Source organism: Lissotriton vulgaris, chromosome 2_1, assembly GCF_964263255.1.
Source record: "Lissotriton vulgaris chromosome 2_1, aLisVul1.2, whole genome shotgun sequence".
Classification (NCBI taxonomy): Eukaryota; Metazoa; Chordata; class Amphibia; order Caudata; family Salamandridae; genus Lissotriton; species Lissotriton vulgaris.
In genome coordinates, this window is record NC_141687.1 from 1,800,789,260 (window position 1) to 1,800,805,765 (window position 16,506).

General features: G+C 43.4%; 1 protein-coding gene across 1 annotated transcript in view; it reads left to right on the plus strand.

Moving 5' to 3' along the window:
- SLC67A1 (solute carrier family 67 member 1) overlaps positions 1-16,506 on the plus strand; it is a 904,035-nt gene that overhangs the window by 62,426 nt on the left and 825,103 nt on the right. Inside the window, exon 3 of the mRNA XM_086957851.1 lies at positions 8,082-8,179. Coding sequence (XP_086813977.1) covers positions 8,082-8,179 — 98 coding nt within the window. The remainder of the gene's footprint in view (positions 1-8,081; positions 8,180-16,506) is intronic.

Sequence of the window (16,506 nt, forward strand, 5' to 3'; positions counted from 1 at the left end):
TAGCTTGACTACCGCGTGCGGCTCGCCCCCATAGTGCATACATAGCCACCCCTACAAAAACGGTCTTAGACATCTTGGACAAACTTGCGGTAGCTCGGGGCTTGACCTCGTTCCCATCCCCCAACACCCAACTCCATTTTTCCGCCTACTATGCAAACCCACACCTTCAAACCTAGGACGGAGCGCGAGTGTCGCATGGGGATATATTAATCATTTTTAAACAGTGCAAAAAATCCTTTCACCTCACAGACAACACAAGGATGCAATACTATCAACTCGGACACTGGCTGCTCTCCCCTGCATACACACAAGGGGCGACTAGGCCGCTTACTCCCTTCGAAACCCTAGTCCGGGCCTTCAAGGGATCTAGGGGATTGATCATCTGCACATACAAAGTGGTACAACATTCAAAGCAACCCCAACCCCACACATATCAAAACCAATGGAATATGGATCTTGGCGGTGAGGTTTCCCCAGAGAGCTGAGACTGACTATGGCGAGACATACCTAAAATTTATCAAAGCATTCCCCAACGCGAATCGGCCTATAAACATATGACACAATCGTACTTTACCCCCGCTCCTCTCCAGAAAATGATTCCGGGATTCCCCCCAACATGTAGGAGATGTCAGGGAGGAACGGGTGACTTCATCCACATATGGTGGGATTCCCTATTTGGGCATTAGACCCTCACAATTAAAAGCCATGACACACTCGGACTGGCGCCTAATAGCCCAAATGCTGGGGGCATCATGAGAATCTATAGCTTTATACTGGAAGAAACCCGCCCCTCCACCTATCGCGACATGGTTTCTTTGGCTTTGGCATGTCCTGGCCCTAGAGTGACTCACCGTCCGCATTAACCATACCAAATATACCAAATTCACCCACACCTGACACCCACTAATTCAGCACGTATCCCAGATAGAGAACTCTCACTTACCCCCACACATCTATTTGAAGAATCCCTCTTACCTTACTCAAGAGGTACACGCCAACCTTACCCTACTCCACCGCATCATGATGGGTCATGATGGGGTGTCTCCCCCCCGCCCCCTGAAAGTTCTGGCTACCCACCTCCTTGACACTCTGAGCGCATCTCGCTCTCCTCGCCCCCTACCTGTTTTTAATTCTTCCCCCCGTTCTATTGACGAGGGGTATTATCCACGAACCCAAATTTTCATTAGCGACATCAACCAAGTTCTAACATTCATTCAATCTATTACACTGCTATGCGCAAACCTAAACACTTAGCCAGGTCTGCGTTCTCAAGGCCCCCATACATTTGCTCCCTCACATCGGGTGATCCTTCCTTAATAAAGGAGTCTTATTGTTTCTTGCATTAACTTGTATCCTTATTCCTCCCTGGTTATTTTGTTGCAAATTGCAATTTATAACAAATCTATGCAAGTGTTTCATGTTAATGGATAAGCATATTGTTTGAGATGTGTTACAGCCCCATCCTCTCTTGCTTTTTAGGTCTAAGCCTGCATTGCAGGGCATGCCCTGCTGCAGGCAAAGAGATATTGTGAGCAGGGGTTTTCAGTATGGCTTGAAGCCACGCCCCTTTTTCCATTGGCAGGCCTCTGGAAACGGAGGTCTGCCATTGGAAAAAGCTCCTGTTTAGCAGATTTGTCTGCTCTGGATCCCGCCTCTCGAGGACTCCACGACCTGCCTTACGGTAGAACGAAAATATTTTTAGAAATATTGCCTTGGCAACCATGAGGCAGGTCAGGGAGTCCTGGAGGGGCGGGATTCAGTATCCTGTTCCCGCCCCTTTTTTTATTTTGTGTGCGTGCGCTTTTCGTCATTGTTGCCTCGTTCTCCTTGGTGGAAGGAGGCATTGCAGTGTACGCAAATGAGGGCTTTCACGGCCGCGCAGCTTTACTGCCACGCTGTCAATGCTTGTAGGGTATAGTTTCTTGTTAAAGGCCCCTGTTGTAACTTAGGTCCTTGACGCTACCTGTCGCAGACATTCCATGTGTGAGAAATACAACTACATAATGTCCCCGTAGTACTATGAAGCAGGCAGGCGAGCGCAACCGCCTGGTCGCATTTACACATGGGAGGAAGCAGTGTATTCGTCAGATTCCGTATTTGTATTTTAAGATTATTCCTATTTTGGTCTGCTGATATGTGCACCTCGCTCAGTTTAGCTGGATGACGTCACATTCAAATCTGTCATAAGTCAAAGACGACCGAGCAGAACTGGAGTAAGGCGCGACTGGTAAGCACTACCAGAGTGCTTTCTGCGGCGGAGGAGCGGTCACTCCTTTATGCCATGAATATTACACTCTGTCATCTCCTTTTGTGATGCGAATTGCTCTCCGCACAATGCTCTGCTCATGCTTTTTACAATGCAATCCATCAATGACTGAGCTGCGTTTTAGGTTGTCGCCCCTCGCAACAAAGCACCGCCCACCCCCCCTGCTGGCAGAAGACCCCTGCTGCTCCACACAAACGAGAGATGACAAGGACCACAAACTACGCGCATGGGTGCCATCTCACAACACTCGTGAGGCAATGAAGCACTGCAAAACCAAATAAAAAAGATGTTTCAACAGATGAGAACCTACAAGTGTTTTCCTTTGAGTCTGTTTCCCTCGAAATCAAGGACCCTTGCGTGATGGCTCGGATGGAGACCTACAGCAGTGGATGTTGCAGTGATGCACCTAGGAAGCCGTGAGCACCGACCTGCCCATTCAGTTCGTCCCACACACACTAAGTGCAACGGTCTGTGTGGACAGTGAAAACGGTGCTTTTCTATCTTTCACTGCCACCTCTACTCCCAACAGCGTCCCCCATTTGGTGGCATCCTTGATCTGGCAGTGTTTTATTTGAACAGCAAGGCTTGAGCCCCTCGGATGAGTACGGGATTACATTTCTTGTTATATGCAATAAAAAGCACAATTATCCCCTGCAGCGACCAAGAGCCCTGTAATGATGGAGGCGCATGTTTTTAACTGAGTAAACTGAAAACGTCACTGACCTCATGAACGAAAAGCAAGGGAGGGATCTGTGGTGGAGGGCTGTATGGTTTTATGGGCCGTGACTAAAAGGGGCTGATCAATAGCTATGCAGTATATATAAAGCTTGTACCTTTCCTTCAAACCCTGGCTTGGATGTCTTGGCTGAACCTGTTCCATGTACAATAGACACAGAACAGCCTCTTCCAGAAGGAAATCGGAGATAGGAGGAGGATACAGCAGAAGCGAAGAATGCAATATGACATGGAAGAAGTAAAGGATGCTGGTGGTAATAAGGAAGCATAGAGTACTGGAAAGCACAGAGGTAGGGATGTAGGAGAGCTTGGAGGGCAGGCACAGAGGAATCAAAGCACGCAGCAAGCAGATTATGCAGGATGGACAACAAGAGAGCACAGAAGCAGCCTGGCAGCCAGTAGACCTAGAGGAAGCCCAGCACACTGGATGGCTCAGAAGTAGTAACGGGTACCCGAGAGATTAGTGGAAGGAGAGGAGGGCACAGAGTGGTCGAAACATGTAGCAAAGCCGGGAGCAAACAGGATGCAGGAGGACTTGGTAGAAGCACAGGATTCAGGAGGGCACAGAGGAAGCATGGGCTTTGGGAGAACGCCCAGTAAGCTCAGGCTACTAGAGAGCACAGAGGAAGCAAGAAGTACAGGAGTGCTTAGATGAAGCACAGAATACTGGCAGGGCTCTGAAGCAACACCTGCATCAGGACATGAAGAAATAAAAGTAGCAGGAAGACACAAAGGAAGCCCTGTGTATTTTGCAGCATAAAATGCACAGGATGCAGGAGAGATCATAGATGCAAGGAAAACTATGGTATAGCGGAAATAATCTTTTGGAGGAGGGTACAATGGATGCAAAAGGTCATAGGTAAAATGCAGCACACTACAAGACACAGGGGAAAAGAAGGATGGATTCGGTCCTTGCTGTAGAAATCCCAGCAGAACAGAAGGGTACATGAAGATAGATGAGGCAATGGATAGAGGAAGACCTTTTAAAAGTAAAGACTAGAAGAGGGCACAGCGGAATCAAAAGGTGAAAGGGGACAGCGTGAAAGAAAAGGGCAGATGAGGGCACTGAGAAAGCAAACGATTGAGGGCAATAGTGTAAGCAAAGGACAGAGAAGGGAATCGGAATGGAAGGGATTTTAAGAGAGTATAGAGGAATCAAATGATAATGGAATGCATAGTGCAAACAAATGACAGAGAAGGGCATAGTGTAAGCAGAGGATGGAGGAGGGAAACGAGAAAGAAATAAGAGGAGTTTGGCATATAGAAAGCAAAGGAAGCATTTTCCTGGTCACCTGAATGCCTGGGTTAGGGTTCCTATTGGTAGTTCTCCCATTGTTTCCAGTCAACTTGCCACTAGGGCTTCCCCTCCCACTTACAGACCTTTTGGGGTGCCCAGGTAAAGTGCCACTGGTTATGGGTGCTTGCCTCTTAGGACCCAGAAAGGGCCGAGGACACACTGCCACACCTCCCCCAAATGTCCCAGTAAGGATCCACTCATCACTACAAGGCACAGCTATCACTGCCTCTAAGCAGCTAGCACTTCATGGTGCGCACTTTGTCTACATCCAGATGGTAAGGAAACCGGTAACTGGGTACTGGGGAATTGACCAAGGACAACCCACCCACAAGGAGAGCTGAACTGAAACTGCAGACACCAAAAATGTCACTTGCTAAGAGGAAATTGATGGTGAGGCACAACGTATGGTGACAATTTCCAGGTCTCATCCCACACTCAGATACGCCCTAGTAAACCTACTGTGCAATTCTGCAGCAGCTGCTTCCTACAAACTTCCTCCACCCTCTTCCATCTAACACGAGAGATGTCCAACCCACACGCCCACCTCTCAGCTTTACTTCATGTTACAAGCAGAGCAGCCCACCTGTTGACCCCTACCTATACCCCTGGCCTCTCTCTTCTTCTACACATGCGTCCTTTCATCTACAAACCTGCTCAGCTATCCTACCTCTGCCTTCAACAATAGCAGCCCACTCTTTGACTCCTTCCCAGTCACCCAAAGCAAATCCTCCTCCTGCCCCCGGATTCCGTGACCCACAGACCTGCTCTTTATCCCTACATATCCCCTCATGCTCTCTCTCTCCTCCTCCTACACCTGGATAATCCAACTCACACATCCACACACCTGTCCTGCTTTAGGTTACAGACAGTGACATGCACTCTCAGCGCTCTCTCCTCCTTCTACAGCTACTCGGTCCAATATTCTCGATACATCATTACAACAAGAGGACAATTACCCAGCAGCTAAACTGTCTGCTCTTTAATGCAAGATCTATGAACAAGTACCTCCACAACGTATTTGCCTTACTATCATAGTCAGCAGGAGACCTCACTTTCATCTAAGTAACTTGGCTTGCTGGAAATTCTGCACTCCTGTGCCAGGAACCAATACCACCAGAATACAGGATCATCAACACAGATTGTATCAGGAAGATTGGAGATGACCTTGCAGTCATCCACAAGTAAGCTTTACAAATATCTCACACCAAGCACTTCATGAGCGAAAGCGAATCCTAGCTAGTAAGATGTCACTCCACTTCATCGTTCATTTGTTTCTTCTTCCTCATCTATAAACCACCTATCATCACTTTAGCACCCCCCCAAACATTTTTGTACAGTATTAACGCAGGCAAGCCATCATGATCACCTTCACCATCCAACAACACCTACAAATCTATCGCCCTCACTATATCTATCGTCCTCACTCTATCTGTCGCCCTCACTCTATCGCCCTCACTCTATAGATCGTTCGCCCTCACTCTATCTATCGCCCTCACTCTATCTATCTTTTCCCCTCCCTCTAGCTATCTATTGCCCTCACTCTATCTTTCCCCCTCCCTCTAGCTATCTATCGCCCTCACTCTATCTATCGCACAACTACAGCATCACTCAGGGGCACCACAGCATCACTCAGGGGCACCACAACATCACTATGCGCTACCACAGCATCACTGAACGCCATAGCATCACTTGTCGCCACAGCATCAATTGTCACCACTACAACATCACTTGTTGCCACCACATCACTCAGCGCCACCACAGCATCAATCTGTGCAACCATTCAACAACAACTGGTTCAAATATGTTCTCTCAATGTTTCAAGCTTTAATACAAATGTCACAAAAAGATGTTAATATTTCCCTTCTGCTCTTGGATTTTCGTCACAATAAAATAACACAAGTTATTTACAAAAGATTAAGCTATTGCCATTATAAATTACAATAAATTTTATTTAAGTATTAATTATTTAAAAAAAATTAAAAGCCATGGTTATTTGTAATATCAATACATCTAAGTCACGTAAATACAACACATATTGCATTACAAATTCTACAGGTGTCACATTTGCAAAAGTTAAAACTATTGGCTTTGTAAATGACAAAGCCATTAATTTCGCTATTTTCAAAACCAACACATAAATACAAAATGTGTCATTTACAATACCAATAGCTCAAACTTTCTTAATGCGAGGCCTATTGCATTGCCAATGCTTGTTATTATAACAGGATGCTATTTGTGATGCGCCTTGCTTTGTTTCTCCTCATCTTTTTCCCTGTTCAACTTATATTCAATAAACAGATTTGAAACAAAAAGTGGTGGTCAGATTTCGATAGGGCGTTAAACCAGAAAGATCCAATCAATACCCCCAATACTGTACAAACAGATTAAACACTATCAGCCTGATTCATCAATCATATTTGCGCTCGCAAAGGGCCAGATTCTGAGAATCTGGCCCTTTGCGAGTGGAATTTTTGCATTTGGGATTCATCATCCCAAATGCAAAAATCGCTATTTAAAAACTCGCAAATTTGCGAGGAATAGCATTTAAGGAATCTCTATTAGAGATTCCTTAAATGCTATTCTTGAAACATTTTAAAAATGCGAATTCGCAAATTTCGGCCGCTATTTACCGCGAGGTCAAACCTCGTGGTAAATAGCGAAAACGTAGAAAAATGCTTTTAAAAGCATTTTTCTAAGTTGCATGTTACACACACACATGTCCTTAGGACATGTGTGTGCGCAACACCTGTTGAAATGTGCATTTAAGGGGTGCTACAGGGTGTCCTTTGGACACCCCTGGCACCCTTCAAATCGCTATCTTATTTGCGATTAGCAAATTGCTAATCGCAAATAAGGAATACTCCCCATTCATTCCTATGGGCCTTTTGGCAAATCTCAAATAAGGAATCTGTAGGAATCACATTTAATTTTGCGTTTCCTACATGAATCACGTTTTGCGAGTCTGTAATAGCGATTCCTTATGAATCGCTATTTCAGACTCGCAAAACGGGTCTTTCATGAATCTGGCCGTATGTTTGAAAAGCAGAGCCGTGGGGGAGTTCAGCGAGTTGAAAAGGGGAAAGCAGGATTGTGTGAGGCCGACGCAGCCTGTTGCCCCAGCACCCAGAAAACCCAGGAGCAGAAACACAGGGCCAGTTGTGGTCAGTGCGGATCTGTTTCCTACCTGGGGATTCTGCTCCACTCGTTTAATAATCAGGGCTGTCCTTATAAAAATAGAGGATCTTTGCAAAGCAGTATTGTGAAGGTGATTGGTGCACACATGGTTCTGGGTGTCCTTGTGCAACAGGTATCGTTTTCAAATTGTTTTGCATTTTGTGAGGCTTCTACAAAAAACGTTTTCAAATACTATTTCCACTTAGATTAAATGGCAATAGTTATTTTTGCTGGAAATTACATTTATGTTGAACTTCGCTATTCTGTACACATTTTGTTAGTGCTTGTGACATAGGCACTGTGTCCTGATTACACACATGTGCACCAGTGCAGGGCTGTTCTGGAACCAACATCTGTACTGGTCATCCAGTGTAAAAACAGCATTTACACTAACTTAGCATTGTAAAGATGATATTCCCACAGACTGCCACGTGCAAAAAAGAAATCATTTTGCGCCAGTTGGACAGTAAATATTACATTTTTGCCATGATTGTTTCCTGTAAATATCAGTGCAAAACTGCCTTTCACTGGTGTAAATGTAAGTGTTCTGGGCCCGTTGTATGAAATAATGATTCCTTGACAACAACTGTATTTTTTTTTTGTCTTTAGTACCTGGCGAAGAATCTTGGTTTAGATTCCGTTGGTTTTGGCAGTCTTCAGACAACATTTGGTGTTCTTCAACTCATTGGAGGTCCTGTATTTGGCAGGTAACCAAAATATAAATGTACAGGTGTTCCTCAAGGGGAGATTCGAATATCATTTTCGAAAACTGAATTGAAAGACAAAATTGGTTATCAAATAACCAAATTGAGTGATTAAAACTTAAAACGAGGCATGGCATGTCGCAAGAGTCATTGTCAGCTACACAAATAGTTTTATAATGCCCAAAAGCCTTTGTACATATGAAACCTATGTTTGCGAAGGAAGGGTTGCGGCCTTATAATGCTTGTCCTAAGCAGAGTCTAGGATAATTTGTTTATAGAATGTTTTAAAAATACAGTTCACCCTTTTAAATGTTCATGTTTGCTGTTATCATATTTTTAGGTGAAAAGTGGAGGACAAGAAACACATCTTGTTATAGTTGATGGTGCTGTACTCACCGCAAGTTGGGAAGGACACGTGAGGCTTATTGGTGCCACTAAAACTTCCATTAAGAGGCACCCGGTGTTTCCTATTCTGTAATGCTGCATTACAGTGTTACTAGAGTCAATCTCCTATCGGTCCCTAAAGAGTGTGGCATTACATGCCGACATCAGTGTTACTATATAATACTGATATTCATATGATCAGACCTTCCAATAATGAGATCAAAGCCTTAAGGTGGCTGGGACGTCGTTTTCACTTAAGTAGTGGTTGGGTATTTTCAGCATACTACCGAGTATTGTAGAATTTCCTGAATGAAACCAGCTCAACAAATGTAAAAAGAAAAACATTTCAAAATGTGAAATGTTTTTTCTCAAAACACGTTAAAGAAATACAGCAAGGACTAAACAGTCAGGAAGACCAATTATTGTTCTCTAGATTTCAGGTCCCTGTTTTACCGTTATACTAGCAGCCCGCCCCGGCGTTGCCCGGGGCAGAAGTGGGCTGGGGGCAGCATCGCAGCAGGAGAGGCACAGCAGAGCGGCCGGAAGCAGCAGAGCGTAGTTACAGTGTTTCCTTGCTGCCGTTTTGTTGGTCCTGGCCGCTTCTGCCCACGCTCGTGTCCGCTGGTTCTCCGCGCTCGTTTTCTTGGTCCTGGCCGCTTCTGCCGACTCTCCTGTCCGCTCTTACTCTGTGCTCCCCTGGGCATGTCGACGCTCCTCTACTCGCTCCGGACCTTGGAGGGTGTCGCTTCCGCTGTTTCTCCGCGCTCGTTTTCTTGGTCCTGGCCGCTACTGCCGACTCTCCTGTCCGCTCTTACTCTGCACTCCCCTGGGCATGTCGACGCTCCTCTAGGCGTTACGGACCTTGAAGGGTGTCGCTTCCTTTCTCCTGTCCGCTCCTTGCAGGGTGTTGCTTCCGGCTTCCGCACTCCCCCGTGATGTCAGCACGCATCAGCACGCACGTCGTTAGCTGGCGCTACTTCTAAGGGACTACTTTCCCTTAAAAATTACGTTTCCCTTCTGAGATATATATTTTGTATTTATATAGCCTATGTCCTTCTGCTTGCCCTGACGTTTTCAAACATGTATTGGGTGTTTGGATTGGTGGTGTACTTTTCGAGTTTACCTGGCTCAAAGGACACAGTTCTCTCTTTATAATAGTAGTATAGATAATCTACTGAAAGCAGATTATATGCATGGACGTCGAGTCATCAAAATGCCTGGGGTAGCTGAAGTGAGATCCCATTCCATGTGACCCCCCACCTGATGGCTCAGGAAGTGACATCACGTGAGCTATGACCTGATGACATCATGAGAAGTGACATTACATGCCCTTTGATCCACCATGATTATGTCACACGAAGTGACTACACTAACTTTGACCTGGATATATCACAGGAAGTGACACCTGCCCTTTGGACATCCATGAAATCAAAGGAAGTGACATTGCATGGGCTTTGACTTGGTGCTATCACATTTTCATACACACATGTTCATACATCCCTACAGACCACGTGATTATGGACACACGTGGCAACCCTGTCATAGTTCCCCCTAGTCAAAGTATTTTATTGAACCCGTAATATCTGGCTCTCTGGACATTAGGCGTAAAGTCAATTAATCTTGGTGTGGGGGTGTCTAACACTGCGCAAGGGGCTTGGCCTTCAGTAGCCCACAATGATTTTCACTGCTCAGAAGTAGCTCTCACTACAGACAAGGTTGGAGACCCCTGGTGTACGCAGCCGCAGGATAACCCCACTAGGGTGAGATGGCAGTGTCTTTCAAATGCAAGCATCTCACTGCGAATGGGCTAATATTAACACAGCTGTGATGTGCACTGCCTTGAAGAAGTACAGAAGGTGCTGTCCCGCAAGTGTCACCAGTGGAGGTAATCCTGATGATGTGCTCTTATCAAGTTTTCACCATCAGAAGGGTTATATGAGGTTCATTAAACCCAGCTAAACTTCATGTGAAATCCACATGTTATCCCCAGGTTTTTGTGACCACAGGACCAAATCTTAGCTTTTTCCTGTTATGCGAGCGGACCAGTTATTTTTTTTGTTTAAGAAATTTTTATTAAGCATTGAAAAGTAATACAAAAAAGCATGTCATGAAAAATTAGAAAAAAGTACATATGAATATAATGATAAATGACATAGTCCAGAGGAATTTATATATGGAAAAGAAGGGTAGAAAGAAGTAGAGAAAGGAAAGAGGGAAAGAGAGAGAAAAGAGGACAGCAGAAGAGAAGAAAAGAGTAGAGAAGAAAAAGAGGAGAAAGGGTAGGTAACTAGAGGGATCCTGAGGGATGAGGAGCACGCGGTAAGGGAGAAGGATTAGAGGAAAGGTAGGAAGTGAAGGGAAGCCATAGCAGATCGGATTTAATTTTCAGAGGAACAGAGGTAGAGGAAGCAATAGAAATTCTGTGTTCATCACAAATATAATTCCACCATGTGTGGACCGAGAGTTGTGAATTGTCTTTCCAACACGATAAAATAACCTTAAATGCAAGAGCAATAAATAGGTCTAACAATTTAGCAGAAGAGGGTGTAACAATATTAATATCTTCAGATAAAGAACCTAAAAATATGCGTAAAAAAGATAATGTGGAGGAAATAGATAACATTTTCATACATATAGACCAAACATCAGTCCAAAAGGAGAAAACAGGGGAACATTCGTAAAGTTGGTGGTGTAGAGTGCCTGTAACTTGGGAAAAGGACCAACATAAAGGAGAAGAGGTTGGAGAAAATTTATGAATAGTAACTGGGGTAATAACAACTCTATGATGTAAAAAAAGTAAGGATTGAGTAATGCGTGCAGCAACAGAGACTTTGAAAATCCTGGACCATAAACGATCCCACATTACAATGTCAAGGGAGACATCCAGATCATTCTCCCAAGCAGTCTCTACTTTAGATTTAGATCGAACAGAAGAATTGGACAGTAAAAGTGAATATACAAGAGCAGCCTTAGGGAGTTGAGTAGAAAAAAGAGGATAAAGTGGAGTGACAGGAGTGAAGGAAGAAAAAGAGTCGGAGGAAAAAGGTAGAGAGGATAAGTGAGATTGAATAGCAGATGTTATAATAGAATATTCAGAGAAAAATGAGGAAGGTAAATTAAACATGGTTTGCAATACTAGAAAGGAAAGAAGAGAGGAATCAAGGAAAAATGGATGTACAAACAGTATATCCTTTTCTTTCCAATGTATAAAATAGAACGATTTACCTTTATATCTAAGGAATTTGTTATACCAAACTACAGAGGATAAAAAACATTGCAGAGGGGAAAGATTAGAGGAAAAAACATTTTGCAACAGGGATTGGGAGTACTTCAAAATAGGATATTTGGATATAAAAGTACAATTTGACATAAAAGTAATATGCTGAAAGGAGAAATCTTTTAAAAGAGAGCGTTCCAAAAGAACCCACTTAGGGACAGGAGTATCTAGGAAGTTGTAAGCCAAGGAGAAGGATTGTTTGATCAAAAAGGCCGAATGGTAAGAGCCAAAATCAGGAAACCGAACACCACCTTCATTTTTAGGACGGATCAACTTAGGTAAACCAATACGGGGATGTTTATTATTCCACAAAAATTTTGTACATACAGAATTAATACGTGAAAAATAGGATTTGGGAATTTTGAAAGGGAGCATAGAAACAGTATATAAAACATGTGGGGTAATCCTCATTTTGATGGTGTCCAGTCTACCCCACCAGGATAGAAATAAGGGGGACCAAATTTGCAGAAGGGATTGAATTTTACTAGTTAATGAATCAAAGGTTAATTTAAGGGTGTCTTTCAGAGAGGAAGAGAACCATATACCAAGGTACTTAACTTTTGATGGGCACCATGCAAAATCAGTATCACTAAACATGTATTGGAAGCACAGCGAGTTAAGGGGTAGAACTTCCGTTTTAGATAAATTAAGCTTATAACCTGATATGGAGGAATACAACTGAACTTCATGCAAAAAGGGTGGAAGGGAAGATTCGGGATTAGACATGTAAATGAGGACATCATCAGCATACGCTGATAATTTAACATCAACAGAGGAAAATTTTATACCAGTAATATCAGGGTTGGAACGAATTCGCTGTAGAAAGGGCTCAAGACATAAAATAAATAATAAAGGGGAAAGGGGACAACCTTGTCTTGTGCCTCTGGACAAAGAAAAGAATCTAGAAAATTGGTTGTTAACAAAAATACTGGCACGGGGGGATGAATAAAGGAGCCTAACCAAGGATATAAAATTTGGGCCGAAACCAAACCAATGAAGGGTACGGAACATATATTGCCAATTAATACGGTCGAAAGCTTTTTCAGCATCCAACGAAAGGGCTGCCAACGGGGTGGGGACATTTTTACTGTGAGCAAGGACATTGGAAAAAAGATGAGCATTATCAGCAGCGAGTCTACCCTTAACAAAACCCACCTGGTCAGTGTTGATTAAGCGAGGGATAATGGAGTCAAGGCGAGAGCCAAGGATTTTAGCAAAAATTTTACAATCATAATTGATTAAAGATATGGGGCGGTAATTTTTACATTGGGAGTGATCTTTATCAGGTTTAGGGATAATTACAATGAGAGCATCCAAAAAGGACCCAGAGGCTTTAGCCTCCAAAATAAAAGAATTAAATAATTGAAGGAGTTTAGGGGCAAAAAAGGAATGGAAGGAGGAGTAAAATTCAACAGGCAGACCATCGGGGCCAGGGGCATTTGATTTTTTGAGAGAACGAATGGCCGTGGTAATTTCTTGGAGAGTAATTTCACGTTCCAAGTGGGAAAAATCAACGGGGAGGGAAGGAGGCGAGGGAAGACCTTCAAAAAATGTTGTTAAGTTTGCATCAGAGGGGTGTGTATCATCTGTATACAGGGCTTGGTAATAGTTGTGAAATACTTCAGCAATGTCTTCATCGGAATGAACCCGTTTATTGAGAGAATCATTAAAAACTGGGCCGACAGCTTTGCGTTCAGACTTGACTTTCAAATAATTGGCCAACATTTTCCCTGCTTTGTTCTGGCCCCCATGAAATTTAGATTTTATTTTAAGGAGGGTGTGGCAGGCTTCATTAGTGTTAATTTTATTAAGTGCTGTTTTGGCAAGAATTAAGTCTTGAAGGGTAGAAGAGGATTTGGAGGTAAAATATATATGTTCGAGAGTTTTAATCTGTTTAAGCTGATCTTCATACTTTTGCTTATTGAGCTTCTTTTTGGTGGAAACATAGGATATTGTAAAAGCTCGGAAAGAATTTTTGAAAGCATCCCAGGTGTTAGGGATGGAGGTATCAGCGGGGTTATTAAAGGAAAAGTATTCATTAAAAAACTCAGTACATTTTTTCATAAAAGTGGCATCAGATAAAAGAAAAGAATTAAATTTCCAGCGACTGAATTTAGAGGGGCTAAGGGAAAGATCAAGGGTAGTGTATACAGGAGCATGGTCGGAGATAAAAATAGAGCCAATAACAGATTTTTGAATGGAGGGAAGGAGAGACTTACTAATCATAATATAATCAATTCTTGAACGTGTGTGATGAACATTCGAAAAAAAAGTATATTCTAATAGATCAGGGTTACACACTTTCCACGAATCATACAAAGGACGTGAGGCAATGGCAGACTGAAAACTCTTATGAGATTTGTCAGGTTGAAACTTACTCGAAGACAGCCGGTCTGAAAAAGGGTCTAACCATTGGTTAAAATCACCAGCTACTATAAAATCAGGGCAATCTATGGATGCAATGAGCAGTTTGATGTCTTTCCAAAATTGGGGGTCTGGGCGAACAGGGCCATATATATTCAATAAGACCATTGTCTTGTTGTGTATAACAACCTTTGCCATTGCCCAACGACCTTCAGCATCATTTTGAGAGGAAATAATTTGAACATTTAAAGCTTTATGGAACAATATAGCAACTCCTCCTTTTTTTTGAACAGCAGGAGAAAACACAACTTGACCCACCCAATGTCTTTTGAGCTTAAGCGATTCAACATCAGAGCAATGCGTTTCCTGAAGGAAAACAACCTGTGAATGGAATTTGGTTAAGTGTGACAATACCTTCTGACGCTTGACAGGGTGACCAAGACCTCGAACATTCCAAGAGACAAAATTACACATGATGGGAGGAGGAGAGGATGGGCGACAAATGGAGGCGGCACATGGCAAGGAGATCACTACAGAAGGGGAGACAAAAAATAACAGCGAAACAGTGGATTCGTAGGACGCTCATCTTAAGGAAGGCAACAAGAATCAAAAAATGTGGTATTAACAATCGGACAAATAGAGAAAACAGCAGAGACCACTTAGGAAGAAGAAAGGAAAGAGAAAGAGAGGAGAGAGAAAGAGAAGAAAGGTACGTAAATATAGAAAGAAAAAGAGGGAACAGATCAAGGCACGAAGGCTTGATCTGAGAGAAAGAGAGTAACCAAAGCATGTGAGACGAGGGTACACTAGAGAAAGGTCATGTCCCACGAGCACACAGGGTACGGACAGTATGAAAAGGAAAAACACAAGGATGTGAGGTGAGTATCAGACGAAGTTAGAGGAGGGAGATAAAGTAAGAGAGGATAGATAGAATAGGATAATGGTTGTAAAAAGAGAGAGAACAAAGAAAGACATAAGAGCATTAGCTGGCAGTGTTCATAGTGGAAGGCGAGACACTTAGCAGATAATCGCGAAGTTTCTGTGGATCATCATAGGACTTGGTATGACCATTATGTGTGATCTTGCAGAAGCAGGGATGTAGAATCCCATATTGAATGTTGAGCTGTCTCATCATGGGACGAAGGTTCAGGAATTCTTTACGCCGAGCATTGGTAGCAGAAGAGAGATCCTGGGAGATGAAAATGTTATGACCAGACCACTGGAGACGACGTTTGGCCCTGGCAGCCTTCAATACGGCCATTAACTCTGTGAACTCCAAGAATAACATGATGATGCCACGTGGTTTGGAGGCATTGGAGTTGAGGCGGCCAAGACAGTGTGCTCGTTGAATGTTGAGAGGATGTGTCGATGGTTGGAGTTCCAAAAGTTCCTGGAGAAATTTCCGAATAAAAGAGACCATGTCAGCCCCTTCCAAATTTTCCGGAACACCATAAACGCGTAGGTTATTTCGTCTATTGCGATTTTCCAAATCCTCGGTGTGAAGTTTGAGCTTGTGGATTTCTTGTTCCAATAATGGAATCCGAGTTGAGAGGTCCTGGACATCGCTCACACGTTGTTCTAAGTTCAAAACTTTGTTTTCCATAACTACCCAGCGTTCCTCAATTTCCTGAAGTTTAGCATTGGTAGCAGACATAAAAGGTTGAAGACCACGCACCTCTTCAAGGATGGAATCCAGAACAGGATTAGTCGAAGAGTTAATGGGGGAAGGCGGGTCATTTTTAGGCCTTTTAGGCTTGGTTCCGGTTTGCGACAGCTTCGGCGAAGTAGAGACATTTGCCATGGTGTAGAATAGCAAAAGAAGATATTTATCCAATAAACTTATAGAGTGTGAACCAGATTGGAGATGCAACAAAGATGATAGGGGCACACAATGTGGCAAATAGAGGACGATGAAAAAAGGAATCGCCAAGTAACGCACTATTGATCAGTGCGAAGACATCAAAAGGCCACACATCATCGTAAAGGAGGCATCCACCAAGAGCAGAACATGGACAGGGTAGTAGAGCACCATGCTAATATAAAATATAAAATGCCAGGCTTTATGTAGTAGTAGAAAAAGTCGCATTCAGGAAATTCAAAATGGCGGCCGTTTTTACCTCACAGAAAGAGGCAAATTGCACAAATTGGAAAGAAACTCTGAGCAGTCAGTAAGTAAAGGGCGCAGTCTCATAGTATTGTGTCCAGAACAAGCTAATGCCGGAACAGAAGGGGGATTGCAGAAGGTGCGAAGAGAAACATTCACGTCGGCACAAAATGGCGGCCGTTCGTGTTGCGATGAAAGAGA